The 14946-nt window shown below is 34.7% G+C and overlaps 1 protein-coding gene across 1 annotated transcript in view; it reads right to left on the bottom strand.

The window, feature by feature from the left end:
* PSMA8 (proteasome 20S subunit alpha 8) overlaps positions 1–5527 on the bottom strand; it is a 33953-nt gene extending 28426 nt beyond the window's left edge. Inside the window, exon 1 of the mRNA XM_074276942.1 lies at positions 5267–5527. Coding sequence (XP_074133043.1) covers positions 5267–5368 — 102 coding nt within the window. The 5' untranslated portion in view covers positions 5369–5527. The remainder of the gene's footprint in view (positions 1–5266) is intronic.
* Positions 5528–14946: the final 9419 nt, after the last annotated feature.

The raw sequence follows: 14946 nt of genomic DNA, 5'->3' as shown, positions 1-14946 counted from the left end.
TTATACCTTGGCAGCAGCAATATTGCAAATACATCAAATGTTAAGCACTCTGTTCTCAGAATTATGCATTAAACATAAAAAGAAGAGGAATGAGAGCATGATAAAAAATCAATTGGCCCAATTATGAATTTTACAACTGAAGAAACTGAGACCCAGGGAAAATGATTTGCCCCATGGCCACACAAACAGCAGAGCAAATGAAGCATAGTATAGTTCTTGTCCTGTGGAAGCTTACCATCAAAACAAAAGGATAATGGTTCAAATTTATATAGCACTTTGCTGTTTCCCGAAGTTTCCTCATTATGCTAAGTATTATTATGCTAATTATTTGAAGTGCCAAGTAGGTGATGCCAGGGGACTCATAGCTTTATGTGGTTGCTAGTCCTTTGCTTCAGCTGTATGTGACTTCTAAACCAATTTGGAAGTTTCTCAGAAAAGATCCTAGAATGATTTGCTTAGTTCTTCAGCTCATTTTACAAAATAGAAAACTGAGGTAAACAGGGTTAAAATGACTTGCCCAGAGTTACAAAGCTAAGTGTCTGACACCAGACTATAACCCTTTCCTTTCTCTCATTACAACGACCTGTTATTTAGGTCAACAGATTCTTCAGATTGTATTCTTACTGTTACAAAAATGGTCAGCAATAATTGAGACTCCATTAAATCTCTTTATGTCATGTTATTGGTTGTGTGCTTGACAGTCATTATTATATATGTGGCAGAAAATGAATTTCCAGAATTTGAACAAAAAAAATTTCAAATGAATTTTTAAAACAAAATCTGTTATCTTTTTAAAAGCAAGATTCTAAGTCTTTTTTAATTAACGAACTAGGCACAGAGAAAATAAATTGTGAAAGGCTCTCTTAATTGAGGTTATTCTTAATTTATGTTAATTTATTCTATTATGTATTATTTTTCATTATTAATTATATTATTCCATTAGTGACAATCCATTTTGTAAGTCCAAGGAATTCAATTTGCCTTACATTCCTTTTTATATGGCATTTAGGCATTGTAACCTGAAGGAACTGACTTGAGTCAGCCATGTTTTTTCTAAAAATTGAATGAAGCTCTAATTCCTATCCCTGCCATTTAAACTTCTCTGACACCTTAGGGAAGACTTGTTGTTAACCTATCTTAAGATTCAATTTCCCCATCAGTAAAGTGAACATGATTTATATACTGCCTGGTAACTGTGAAAATGCTACAGAATGTACTTTTATATCATATAGAGACACATTAGACCTCAATTACTTTTTAAAAAATATCATCTTGTAGCTAGACTATGGAGTAAAAGTATAAAATATTTGATTTGTTCATTTTTTGGGGCCACTGATGACATTTTATCTATGTATAAAAATACATGAATATGAGGGGGGAAAGTTTTTTTAAACTCAGTCAGATTGGGTGAATCCCAGTGTAGAAAATCCCTCCATCAACAGATTGCAACCTGGAGATTTGTATATAAGGTATGTAGAGATTAAGCCATCAGCCTAGTGTTATTTATCTAGCAAATAAAAGGAAAGATTTAAACCCAGAACTTTCTGACATACCATTCTATGGACCATTAGGAAAAGAGTTTAGATACCTATACATATAAGTCATATAGTGTTTGACATTTTACATCCTTGTGATTCTCAGTTACCCTGCTAAATACTTAAAGTTAGTTATCATTCTTCTCCATTTTATAGCTTAGTTCATATATTTATAACTAAAGTTCACTCAGGACATTATAGTGAACTGCTTCCCTCTAAGGACCCACAGTGATCACAGTGGGGGACCAGTCTTGCCCTCCCCATTTTGGGGATTACAATAAAACCTCTGAGCAGCTCACTGAATGGCCCGAAGCCCTTGCTCATGTATAGAAGTGCAACAGCACTTTGGCCAGATGGAGAGGGAAGTGCACGGAGTGCAGGGTTTGAATCCCTGTAAGAGGCCAACTTATGATCAAACAGGTGCTTTTCTTAGAGTATGCACTATTTTGGTTGTGCCCACAAGCATGAAACTTGAGAATTTCCTCCCCCCTTTTTGGTCAGTTAAATGGCACAAGTAGATAGACCTTTGTACTGGGGAGTAAGAACCTAGTTTAAACCTAACCAACTTAACTATCTTAGCCATGGGCAAGCTTCAAGACTTTCATCTGCAAAATGAGAATAGAAATTGCACTGATCTCACAAGGTTGAAAATAGAAAAACCGTATTTAAACGATTATAGTGATTATTCTTACTTTTAAAACTCCTGCTGCACAGACAGTCATTTTGCTCTCTCAGGGTCTAAAGGGAAGAGCTGGGACCTGAACTCCTTACTAATTCCAAAATTGAAATCTTCTCCAGCAGGACTCTAGCACCTCGATCTATACCACTGGAGGAGGGGTGTTGGGAGTCTTTCCTTTTAACTTCCTAGTTTAAGAGCGTTTGGAATTTTGGAGCTGAGCTAGTTCAACCAAACAAGGTGGCGCTGTGGCTGAGACTGCTGGAAACATGGGGAAGACCCTAGTGCACAGCCTCCTTTCCAGTGGTGTAACCTTTAAAGCACCTGCACGCTATTTCCAATGACCTTATGAAGATCCAATGAGTTTCTATATAAAACCTTGGATTTTCCTGATGCCAAATCCAATTAGAGAGTGTGTGGTTAGCTTTAATTCTCTATTACATAATTATATTGAATATGTTATTACATGTAATTTTGATCATTTGTTAGCTTTTATTAAGAGAAAACCAGGAAAAATAAGATTACTTACCTCCCAGGATCTTTGTGGGGAATCAAATTGCATATATATATATATATATATATATATATATATATATATATATATATATATATATACACACACACACATATGTACACACCTATTTCTATTAATTTATATATATCCATTCCACCCATATACATACATATAACATATGCACATGTACATATACAATACGTACATATAACATACACACTTTAATTCTCTAACATATAAGCATATTATATATACAATTATAGGATTGTTATTATTAGCTAGTTTTAATTATTGAGACACCCAGGAAATTTTCAAGAGATTTGTCAAAGTCACCCTGGTAAGGTCACCTATTTCCCAGGATTTTTGTGGAAAATCTAACTGCATATATATTCTTACACACATATAAATACAAGGCATATCTATATATGTATATACAGAAAAAATGTACATATATACATTTTATATTTATATATACAGCACCCTACTCATATATATGTATATAATGTATGTACACAATTTAATTACTACATAAAATTATATATTATATATGCAATTATAGGATGGTTATTATTTACTAGCTTTAATAATTATTGAGACACCAGGAAACTTAAGAGATTTGCCCAGTTATCTATATCCTAGCATCTTTGTGGGAAATCAAATTGCATACAAACATATTCACACCCACATACATACATACATATATATGTATGTATGTATGTATATATACCCACATAAATGCATATATACTTTAATTTCTTGTATAAAATTATATTGTATATACAAATAAGATTATTATTTTCTAGCGTTAATTATTGAGACTCCCAGGAAATTTTTTAAGAGATGTGCCCAAAGTCATCTATCTCCCAGGATCTTTTTGGGGAATCAAATTGCATGAGTGCGTGCGTGCGTGTGTACACATACACATATACACACACTTTATATATATATACACACATATGCCCACGCATATACATATAACATACATGCACTTTAATTATTATATAAAATTATATTGTATGTACAATTATATAATTGTTATGATTTGCTAGATAATTATTGAGACACCCAGGAAACATTTTAAGAGATTTGCCCAGTTACCTATCTCCCAGGATCATTGTGGGTAACCAAACTGCATATATATGTGTATGTTTGGGTATATATATATTTTTTTTATTTATATTTACCCCCCCACATGTATACTTTATATATACATATGTATATATATATGTATATATCCATACAATACATATAACACACATATACTTTAATTCTCTATTATACTGTATATGCAATTATAGAATTGTTATTTGCTAGCTTTAATTATTGACATATCTAGGAAAATTTTAAAGAGATTTGCCAAGATCTTTATACATACACTCACACCCACTTCATATATATATATATATATATATATATATAATACATACACATAACATATATACACTTTGATTCTCTATTATATAAAATTATATTGTATATACAATTAGAGGATTGTTATTATTTGCTAGCTCTAATTATTGATATCTAGGAAATTTTTAAAGAGATTTGCCCAAAGTCACTCGTCTCCCAAGATCTTTATACATACACACACGCACACATATACACCCATTTCATATATATATATATATATATAAAATACATCCACATACATGTAACATATATACACTTTGATTCTCTATTATATAAAATTATATTGTATATACAATTAGAGGATTGTTATGATTTACTAGCTCTAATTACTGAGACACCCAGGAAACTTTTTGAGAGATTTGGCCAAATTCTCCAGCAAGGTTACCCATTTCCCAGGGTTGTGGTATAGAGACAATAAACACACGAATGTACCCACACAAATGATACACATTTTATAGAAGTACTTATATCCCTGTGATTATTTGGCAACTTTAATTTTCACTAGAGACCCAGTAAAGTTAAAGACACACACCCAAATTCCTTCTGGCAAGGTTACATGTCAGGATTGATTATTATGGGGAATCAAACGAGGTGTTACACACACGTGTATGTGTGTGTGTATACACACACACACTTTAATTTTCTAAAACACATCTCTCTATATAACTATCGTTTGCCGGCTTTATGAAGAGACCCACGAACTTGACTCCCGCCTCCGAACCAGAGCGCCCTTCCCTGAGAACACCCCCTTTCTCTCTCTCCTTCGCGCCGCGTTTCCGGGTCCCGGAGCCCCCGCCCTTCACACCTTTACTAGGCGCTCAAGCCCCCGGGCGGCCAACGGGCCATCTCACGGAGGGAAAGGAGGATTACCAGTTACCCCCCCCTTCCTCGGCCGCCCCCGCTTCCTCGGGGATGCAGCGGGCCCGAGGCTCCCGCGGGCCGGAGTGGGAACGCCGGCGGGCCGCCGTCGCACCTCTGGGAGTCGAGCGGTGCCCGGGCGCTCTGGCCCAAGGTGGGCTGGGAGGGGCCTGGGGGAGTTGGCAGGGGGTGCCGCGGGGAAGCAGGGGTCCCGAGGGAGGGGGAGGCAGCTAGAGGAACCCCAAAGCTACGACAGACGAGGAGGAGACTCACCGCCGTCGAACCCTTCTTTACCGCCTCTTGCGCGTATTCCACTTGAAATAAGTGGCCGTCGGGAGAAAAGACGGTGATCGCCCGATCATAACGGGCCGCCATAGCAGCACGAAGACGAGCCGAACCCTTCTGTAGATGATCCTTCGCCTCTGGGGCAAATAGAGCAAAAGGAGCACCCGCCCCATCCGCTGCTGCACGTGCGAAAAGCCGAGTTCCACGGTCCCGGGAGCGCAGATCTAGTCTTCAGGCGCGTGCCTTGTGAAGCTGAGGTTGCGCTGCGGCGTTTTATAAGCTTGTCACCTCCCCCTCCCCCCGTTCCCTCTCCTCTCCTCCCGCTCTTTCTCTCCCTAGATCTGCCCTTCCCCCCTCCCCTCCCTATGTTTTAGAGCCACTTTGTTCAACTATGTTGCTTTTTCGGGGGGCGGACTCATTAACCGAAAAAGGCACGTGTAACCGAAAGCGCTTTCACCGAGTACATCGTTACCATGAAGATGAAGAGAAGCGCCTTTGCATCCCTCCCTGAATAGTCCTACAAACGACCAGGTGGGGAAAGGGATAAAACTTTGCAACCGTGCCCACCCTGGCGGGCTGGTGAATGTAACTGAAAGAAAACATTTAATTAAAATATTAGGCGCATTACGGAGGTGACCGAAGTACGGAGCTGCTGCTTTCTACACCCCCACTGAGTAAAACACCCCCCCTTCCATCCCGAACTACAAGTTCAAGTTCAATTGGCCTCCCAACTTCGAGATGCGGTGAATTATCCTTTCTTAACCCCGGCGTTTAGTCCGGCATTTGCACGTACTCGGAATTGTTCCACAATTACCTACATAGTTTCAGAATATGTAATATAACGTCGGGGAAAATAAGAATTCGTGGTTAACTTTTCGTTCTGTTTTGTTTTAGTTCAAAAGACAATCTGCTTTTTTTCCCCCCCACAACAAGGAGGATCACATTTATAACTCCTTTACTACTTGCCTCTCTCAATGGGGGAAGGAGGGAAAGAAAACTGGAGGGGGCGGAGAGAGATTTTGGAACTCATAATATTAAAAAAAAAATTTAAAAAACTTGTTGAGAAAGATTGAAAAAAATAAATATTTTTAAAACAAAGGGAGAAGAAATACTAATTATCAATAACCACCTACAAAATTGTTTAAGCTCTCTAATATACAAATCAAAATAATTGAGATATCATTATACAACTGTCAAATTGGAAAAAACAGAATGTTAACAGCCATAATTACCTATAAAAATTTTCATAGCAGCATTATTAATAGCAAAAAAATTAAAGAGCAATTTGCATCCCATAAGGAATGGTTCAGATATTATGGTTTATGAATATAAAGAGTATTGTGTTATGAGAAGTTTTAAAGTATAGTCAGGAAAACATGAAATGATAGAAAATGAAAAAAAAAAAGCAGAATTAGAACATAGGCATTGAGTCACAGCTGTTTAAATAATAGCGAGAAAATCTGGAAGAACAAAAGCACCAAAAAACGTTCAGAAGGGTAAACAGAAATAAACGGTTTATTTCTGTTACTCTTATTAGATTTTATCTGCACATTTTGCAAACCTATAAAGCACTTACATTTTTGTTATTGTTGACTACCAAGTTTAGAATTTTTTTTTAAATTAACATTAACTTGAACAAAATAATTAATCTTAAATGCATTAAATGAATTAACCGGTCATCTTAGTGCTTGGTCTGAAACTTTATTTGCCTCTGAAAGGGCTAATATCTTTCATTTAGGTAAATCTCCTATCCTGTAAATTAAAACAAAGTCCAGTTTTCTTATTGGTGGGAATTGCAAATAATGATGATAAAAAGGAAGAAAATGCTATAAATTCAAGATAAATTAAAAAACTTGCAAAATATATGACTTCAAAGATGTCACAAAAGTGAAATTAATAGACATTTTACCTATATCCTATTATCTACAGAACTATGATTTCATTTTTAAATTTTACTTTATAAAAAATATTTAAAAACAAATAAATATACATGTACCAACAAAACAGGAAACTGTGATCTAGTATTCTTTTGATTTAGGAATTTTGCCAAGAAGGGATAGAGAAAAATAATTATTAAAATTTTCTTAAGAAGCAAATCATATATAGAGAATAACAACCCAAAACTAAAATGATGACATTAAAATAGCTACTATACAAGGTAGTAATAAACTTGCCTGAGTCATAAGCTAGTCTTTTGAAAGGGGAAATATTTTCCCACTCCACTCTTAAAAAACAAGTTTTGCATAGCATTTCCACTCCTGTTTTAGTCCTCTTGCATTTTTGTTTTCCTTCTCAGATTATTTTTACCTTATTTCTAAATCCAATTTTTCTTGTGAAGCAAGATAACTGTATAAATATGTATACATATATTGCATTTAATGTATATTTTAACATATTTAACATGTATTGGTCTTCTTACCATCTAGGAGAGGGGTGGAGGGAAGAAAGGGAAAAGTTGGAACAGAAGGTTTTGCAAGGGTCAATGCTGAAAAATTACTGATGCATGTCTTATAAATAAAAAGCTATAATTAAAAAAAAAAAAAAAACCAAAACAGGTTTTGAAGTAATTTAGCATCAGAAAGGCAGCAAAACACAAGGCCAGTTTAGAAAATGTAGGGTAGAGACTTTGCAATTTAAAAGGCCCTTATAATTTTTAGCCTGATCTATACCATTAACACTTTGGCTAGAGTATTTGAAGGTAAGTAACAACAATAAAGTGCAAGCATTTAATGTGAGAAAAGTGAACATACAATTTGTGATTTTCTCAAATTGTTCAGGTAAATAATGTAGGTATAAGTACTTAATTAGTGAGTGTCCATCTTTCAATAACTAGGAAACATTTTTTTCAATTAATTTTTAAAATCTTCCTTCTACCTTTTCTTTCCCTTCTGAATTAAAAAAAAAAGAAAGAAAAGAAAAACAAAGCCTTTATAACATACAGATATGCAAAACAAATTTCTCTATTGGCTGTGTCCAGAAAACATGTTTTTTGGGTTTTTTTCCATCACCTTTCTCTCAGGAGGTAGATAGTATATTTCATTGTGAATCTGTTTGTTTTTAATCTTGTTATTCTTTATTTGTTCTGGTTCTGTTCAATTCATTCTATATCAGTTCATCAAAATCTTCCCAGTTTTCTCTGAATCCATCCCCTTCATTTTTACAGCTCAATACTATATCATCCTATTTTGTATGTCTTATATAACTTGCTCAACCATTTCCCATTTTAAAAAAATTTATATATTTTTAATACACCTTGTTTCATGAATCATGTTGAGAGAGAAAAATCAGAGCAAAAGGGGAGAAACCATGGAGGGGGGGGGAACAGAAAAAAATGAACATAGCATGTGTTGATTTACATTCAGAGTCCTTAAGTTTTTTTTCTTAGATGCAGATGACATTTTCTGTCCTGTCTATTGGGATTGCTGTGGATCATTGAATCACTGAGAAGAACCAAGTCTTTCATAGTTAGTCATTGCACATTCTTGCTGTTATTGTACATAGTGTATACTTGGTTCTGCTTGTTTCTCTCAGCATCAGTTCTGTAAATCTTTCCAGGACTTTCTCAAATCAGCTTGTTCATCATTTTTAATAAAAACAATAATATTCCATTATCTTCATATATCACAACTTTTTCCCAGTTGATGGGCAAAACTCATTTTCCAATTCTTTGTTATCACAAACAGGGTTGCTACAAACATTTTTATGCACATGTGGGTCCTTTTCCTGCCTTTATGATCTCTTTGGGATACATACAGTAAAGACACAGCTGGATCAAAGGGTTATGCACAGTTCTGTAGCCCTTTGGACATAGTTCTAGATTGCTCTGCAGAATGGTTGGATCACTTCACAATTCCAACAATGGATTAATGTCCCAGTTTTTCCACATCTCCTCCAGCATTTATCATTATCTTTTCCATTTTAGCCAAATGAAAGGTGTGAGGTGATACCTCAGAGTTGTTTTAATTTTCATTTCTCTAATCAATAGTGATTTAGAGCATTTTTTCATGACTATAGATGGCTCTAATTATATATATATGTATATATATATATAATGTGTATTATATATATAATTATAATTATAGATGGCTTTAATTTTGTCATCTGAAAATTTTTCACATTCTTTGACCATTTATCAATTGGGAAATGGCTTGTATTGTAAATTTGACAGAGTTCTTTATATATTTTAGAAATGAGATCTTTATCAGAAATATTTCACATATTTTGGAAAACACTTTCAGTTTTCATTTCTTTGCTACCAGAAAAGGAATGGATATATGTGTATGGTATGTGTGCATACACGCGCATATATGTCTACTTCCTCTTGATTTGATATCTTTTTAGAATCTTTTTAGACCAGAGATATAAAGTTATTTGTCAGAAATATTTTTGTTTGGTGTTAAAGATAAACAACGAATACAGAAGAGGCAGCTTTACAAAAGTCAAGTCATAATACATAATGGTTATGTGACCTTCAGTCATTTAATCTCTCAGTGTCCCCAGAATACATTCTAAGGCTGTAGCATTATAGAGAAAATGCCAATAGGTAATGATAGGGAAAATCCCTGTACTGTAGTTCCCCACTCAAATGCAATTACAGTTCAGATCAAAAACACAAATTGCTACTCTCAGTTCTATGGGTCTTTCCCTCTACTGGTTATTCATGTGAAGGTTTTCCAATTGTACTAAATTTAAATAATTAGGACTCTTAGAAGGAACAGCACTTTATTAAGAAACTCTTTTACTCTGAAGGAAAAGCCTTTTTTTTTTTAAAATTACATAGATATTTCAAAACATGATCGTTTAGCTTAGAGAACTCTGCTTGTGGAGGGATTATCCATTCTGCTACAAATTCTTGAAATATTAAAATAGGCAATCTGGTGCAGTAAGAAAACCTTGATATTTTGAGTCAGAGAATATGTATTGAAAATGCAGCTTTTCAACTTCTTTGAGACTTAGACAAGATATTTGACCTCAGTTTCTTCATCTGTAAAGTGATGGATATGAAGTATAAGGCCTCTAATGAAACTTCTAATACCAAATATAAATCCTATGATCCAAAACTTAGAAATAATATGAAAATAGGGGAAAGGAAAAGTATTAATATTTGAAAGAGATATCTGGTATAAAGGAAAACATTTTGATCTTTATTTTTCTAGAAAAGGCATACCTTGCTATGGTTTTAGTTTAAAATGTATTTGCTTAGACCTATGCAATTTAATATTTTTATTAGTGAGTTGGATAAAGATATAAATGATCTGCTAATTAATTTTCTTGATGATGTAATGCTAAGAAATGTAGCTAATATTCATTACTCAATCAGCTATTATTTATTAAGTACTTGCTATATGCACTATATTGTGCTAAGCCCTGGAAGAGAGATAGGGCCTAAAATAATCTTAGGCTAAAACCAGTAAGACTACCTAGCCAGACATGTTAAACATATATTGGATCACTTGCTATCTAGGAGGGAAGGGAGGGAAAAAAATTAGAACGCAAAGTTTTATATTTTCAACATTCAGAAGGGTGAAAGTTGAAAATTATCCATGTATACATTTTGAAAATTAAAAACTTTAATTAAAAAAAGACTACCCAAGTAGATGGTGCTAGGTCTTGAGTTAGGATGATATGAGTTCAAACAAATCCAGCCTCCAACACTAGTTGTATGACCCTGAGTAAATCAGTTAACTTCTAGTATGACTCAGTTTCCTTATTTGTAACATGGAGATAATAGAAGCATCTCCCTCCCAGGGCTGTTTTGAAGATAAAATTAGACTATATATATATAAAATCTCCTCTATCATATCTCAGACATGGCCCTCAACATTCCCTTCCAACTCTGCTATCTGTGATCTATCCACTGAGATTTTTATTCTTTCTTTTCCCACCCTTTAAGTGCTACCTTCAGATATCTCTTGCAAGAAATCCTTAATGATAAAATTTACTCTATTTTTACTGTTCCTTTACTTCTATTCCACTGGGGCTGATGTATTCTGTATGGTTTATATTTCATTATTTTGTATTTAGAATTATGTTGCTTTGTAATTTTTCTTTAATTTCTGAATGTGTATGTTTTTCTCCTGAACTAAAATACTTTTTCTGATTTTCTGTTGTCATTTTTACTTATCTTTGTATTTACCAAGCAATGCAGTCAATGTGCAATAAATGCATTTTGATGGTTTTACCTCTTGACAATGCCATTTCTTGTAAATAAAAGGTAAACTATTTAGGTAAAGACTTAATGGATTTAATCTCAGAAGGTAAACACTCATAATGTTATATCTCTTTTTAATTTTTTTATTGATGTCCTTGATTGCATAAAAGCAAGATAAAAAGGGCATCTGTGGATTTTTGAGTAAACAGTGTCAAGAGAATAAATAAAGTGGTCTGGCAGCCCAAAAAACTCTTTTGATTTTATGAGAGGTTTAAGACTGCATTAAAGGAGGCTTAAGGAACAGTAAGTAACAAGGAGATTACAGACCTTTTCTATTCTGTGTAGCTCAGGAGATAGTTGGAGAATTGTGTTCATTTCTAGGAATCAATCAACAAAGGGTGCTGATAAACTGTTTCCAAGGAAGAGCAAACAGGATAGTGAAATACCCTGCCATATGAGGATCATTTGAAAGAAATGAGACTATTCAACCTGGAGAAGAGAATCTATAAGTAGGGACAAATTATTTTCCTTAAAGATTTAATGGGCTGACTAGTAGAAGAGGTTTCAAACTTAATTTCTTTGGCCCTGGTCAAAAAAATCCTGAGGAAATGGGTAGAAATTGCAAAGAGCCAATTTAGACGTCATGTCAGGGGAAAAAAATTCCTATAATTGGAGCTTTCAATGAATGGAATAGGCTACCTCATAAGGTGAGGGTTTCCACATATCTTCAGCAACATGGGAATGTCTTCTTGTTGGGAATGTTATAGTGGAGTTAGTGGGTGGTATGAGGTATGGATTAGATGGATGCTAAGGGGCCTTCTGTGATTCTGTGAGTGGAAGATAATATATTTCCCTGAAAAGTATTTCCCACTAGGAGAGTCATCAAAGAACCATCTTACTAGAGAAGATATAACTAACCTTTTAAAAAAGGCGGATGCAGAAAAAAATAGACCTTCCTTCCTAGAAGATAAATAGTGAGGCAGAATTCCATTGTGCACATTCTTCTGAAGTATATTGTTTGACTTGTTGCAGTATATGTCTGTGAAGAATGGAAATAATGCTGCATCATAACAGTGTGGTTTTGTGTCCTGAAATGATATCTTAACCTCTAGGAATTCCCATCAGATTCTTAACTCTAAGGGAATTTAACTAAATGTTACATTATTTTTGTTTTATATTATGTACTTTTGCTAGTATGCCATTCTTCCCCCCAAGATTTAATCAGAAATCTATAAGATTTCTCATCCCTGTTGTCCCTTTTGTTCTCATTTGTGCTAGCTGCTGAACTGGACATTTTTTGCTTATTCAAGATACATTTCCAAACTAACATTTCATCTAGGAAAATCAAAATTTACCATTTTACTTATTTTCTACATGTAATTGTTTCTTTGGAAGATGGCTATGACTTAAAATCTCTATTTTATATTGTTAGGACATTTCCACATATATTAAGATGTTGTTGTTCAATGGATTACTCCATGTCTGACTCTATGACCCCACGAACCATGCTATTCATGGATTTTTCTAGGCAAAGATATTGGAGAAGTTTGCCAATTTCTGCTCCAGTTACCTAGTCATATAGCTACTACATGTCTGAGGCTGGATTTTAATTCTAGGCACAGTGCTCTATCCACTGAGCCACTTAGCTGCCTCCATATAGTGGAATATTAAAGTTTATATTTAAAAGTGAACCTTATTAAGATAGAATATTCAATTCCAGGAAAAAATATTAGAATGGAAAAAGTCACAAATAAGAAATCTTGTCATTAAATAGAGAAAATTACAGATACTTTTCCTAGTAGCATAAATGAGGGGCAACTGAAGAATATGAACTAACCTTATTTTTTATATTTCATTAGAGCTTTTTTTCTTCTAATAACCCTGACATTTCTCAATAAAACCACTTCCACAGAGGCCTCCCTTGCAAAAAGAAAAAGTTATAAAAATAAGCCAACACATTGAAGATATCTGGAAATGTATATTGCATTTCATATTGCTAATCCATCATCTGGAGTCATGTCCTAGGGTAAAGGCTGTTGGAGATGTGTTAGAGCCAGCTCATACCACTCTAAGAGAGCTTATTATTACATTTGGAGTGTGAGGAATTACAACTCCAAATCAGCAAATATTAGAAGTTAGAGGGTGATTTGTTATTTTGCTGATTATTTAGTCAAGAAAATGGCACAAATATTAATAATACAGATTAAACTTAAAAGTTTAACTTCTGTTTTTCAAAGACCTAAAACATTTACTAGCACACTACTCAATGTAAGGAATGAGTATAGAGATCTCTGACTACCTGAGAGATGAAGTATGTTCCTAGGAAGAAGTGACATTCCAATGCTTCAGCAGAAAGAGCTCCTTTTACCTCATCAGGCCTAGCTCTGTTCAAAAGTAGTTCAATTAAATTGATCATGTACTACGTTGTACTCCAGAAGTTTAAAGACAAGATCTAGAATATTTTCCGAACTTTGTTGTTGTTCAGTTGTTTCCGTCTTATCCAATTCTTTATGACCCCAAAAGAGTTTTCTTGGGAAAGATACTGCAGTGGTTTGCCATTTTCTTTTCTAACTCATTTTATGGATCAGGAAACTGAGGCAAACAGGGTTACAAGACTTGCCCAGAGTTACATAGCTAATAAATTCTTGCATCTAGATTTGAACTCAAGGCCAGATGCTTTATCCACTTTACCTCCTAGCTGCCTTCTCTGAATTTAGGAAACTTCCATTCTATTGGAAAAATACACAGAAGAACAAAAAGATAAAGTAGTTTCAATGACAATGGGACTGAACTTTTGGAGTAGAAATACCTGGCAATAGATAGACTAATTAGAAGAGCATTATTATAATAGTGATACAAGGTAGGTAATGATGAATCACAACTAGGACAGAATAATATTAATGGAGACAGTTGATTGGCTCATTGGATAAAGTGTTAGGTCAGGAGAAAGGAAGATCTGAGATCAAAGTCAGCCTCAGATACTTATTAGCTGTGTGACCCTAAGTAAGTCATAACTTCTGTTTCCCTTTTTCCACTGAAGAAGGAAATGGCAAATCAGTGTGGTATGTTTACCAAAGAAAACCTGTGGATATGTTTATGGCAATCCTTTTTGTAGTGGCAAGAAACTGGAAACTAAGTGGATGCCCATCAGGTGGAGAATGGCTGAGTAAATTGTGGTATATGAATGTTATGGAATATTATTGTTCTGTAAGAAATGACCAGCAGGAAGATTTCAGAAAGGCCTGGAGAGACTTACATCAACTGATGCTGAGTGAAATGAGCAAAACCAGGAGATCATTGGACATAGCAACAAGAAACCATAAGATGATCAATTTTGATGGAAATGGCCCTCTTCAATAATGAGATGATTCAAACCAGTTCCAATTGTTCAATGATGAAGAGAGCCATCTATACCCAGAGAGATGACCATGGAAACTGAGTGTGGATCACAACATAGCATTCTCATTCTTTCTGTTGTTGCGGTTTTTTTTTTTCCAGTATTTTTTCTTCCTTCTTG

The sequence above is a fragment of the Sminthopsis crassicaudata genome, chromosome 1, assembly GCF_048593235.1.
Source record: "Sminthopsis crassicaudata isolate SCR6 chromosome 1, ASM4859323v1, whole genome shotgun sequence".
NCBI lineage: Eukaryota > Metazoa > Chordata > Mammalia > Dasyuromorphia > Dasyuridae > Sminthopsis > Sminthopsis crassicaudata.
This window is presented reverse-complemented; position numbering and strand designations above follow the sequence as displayed.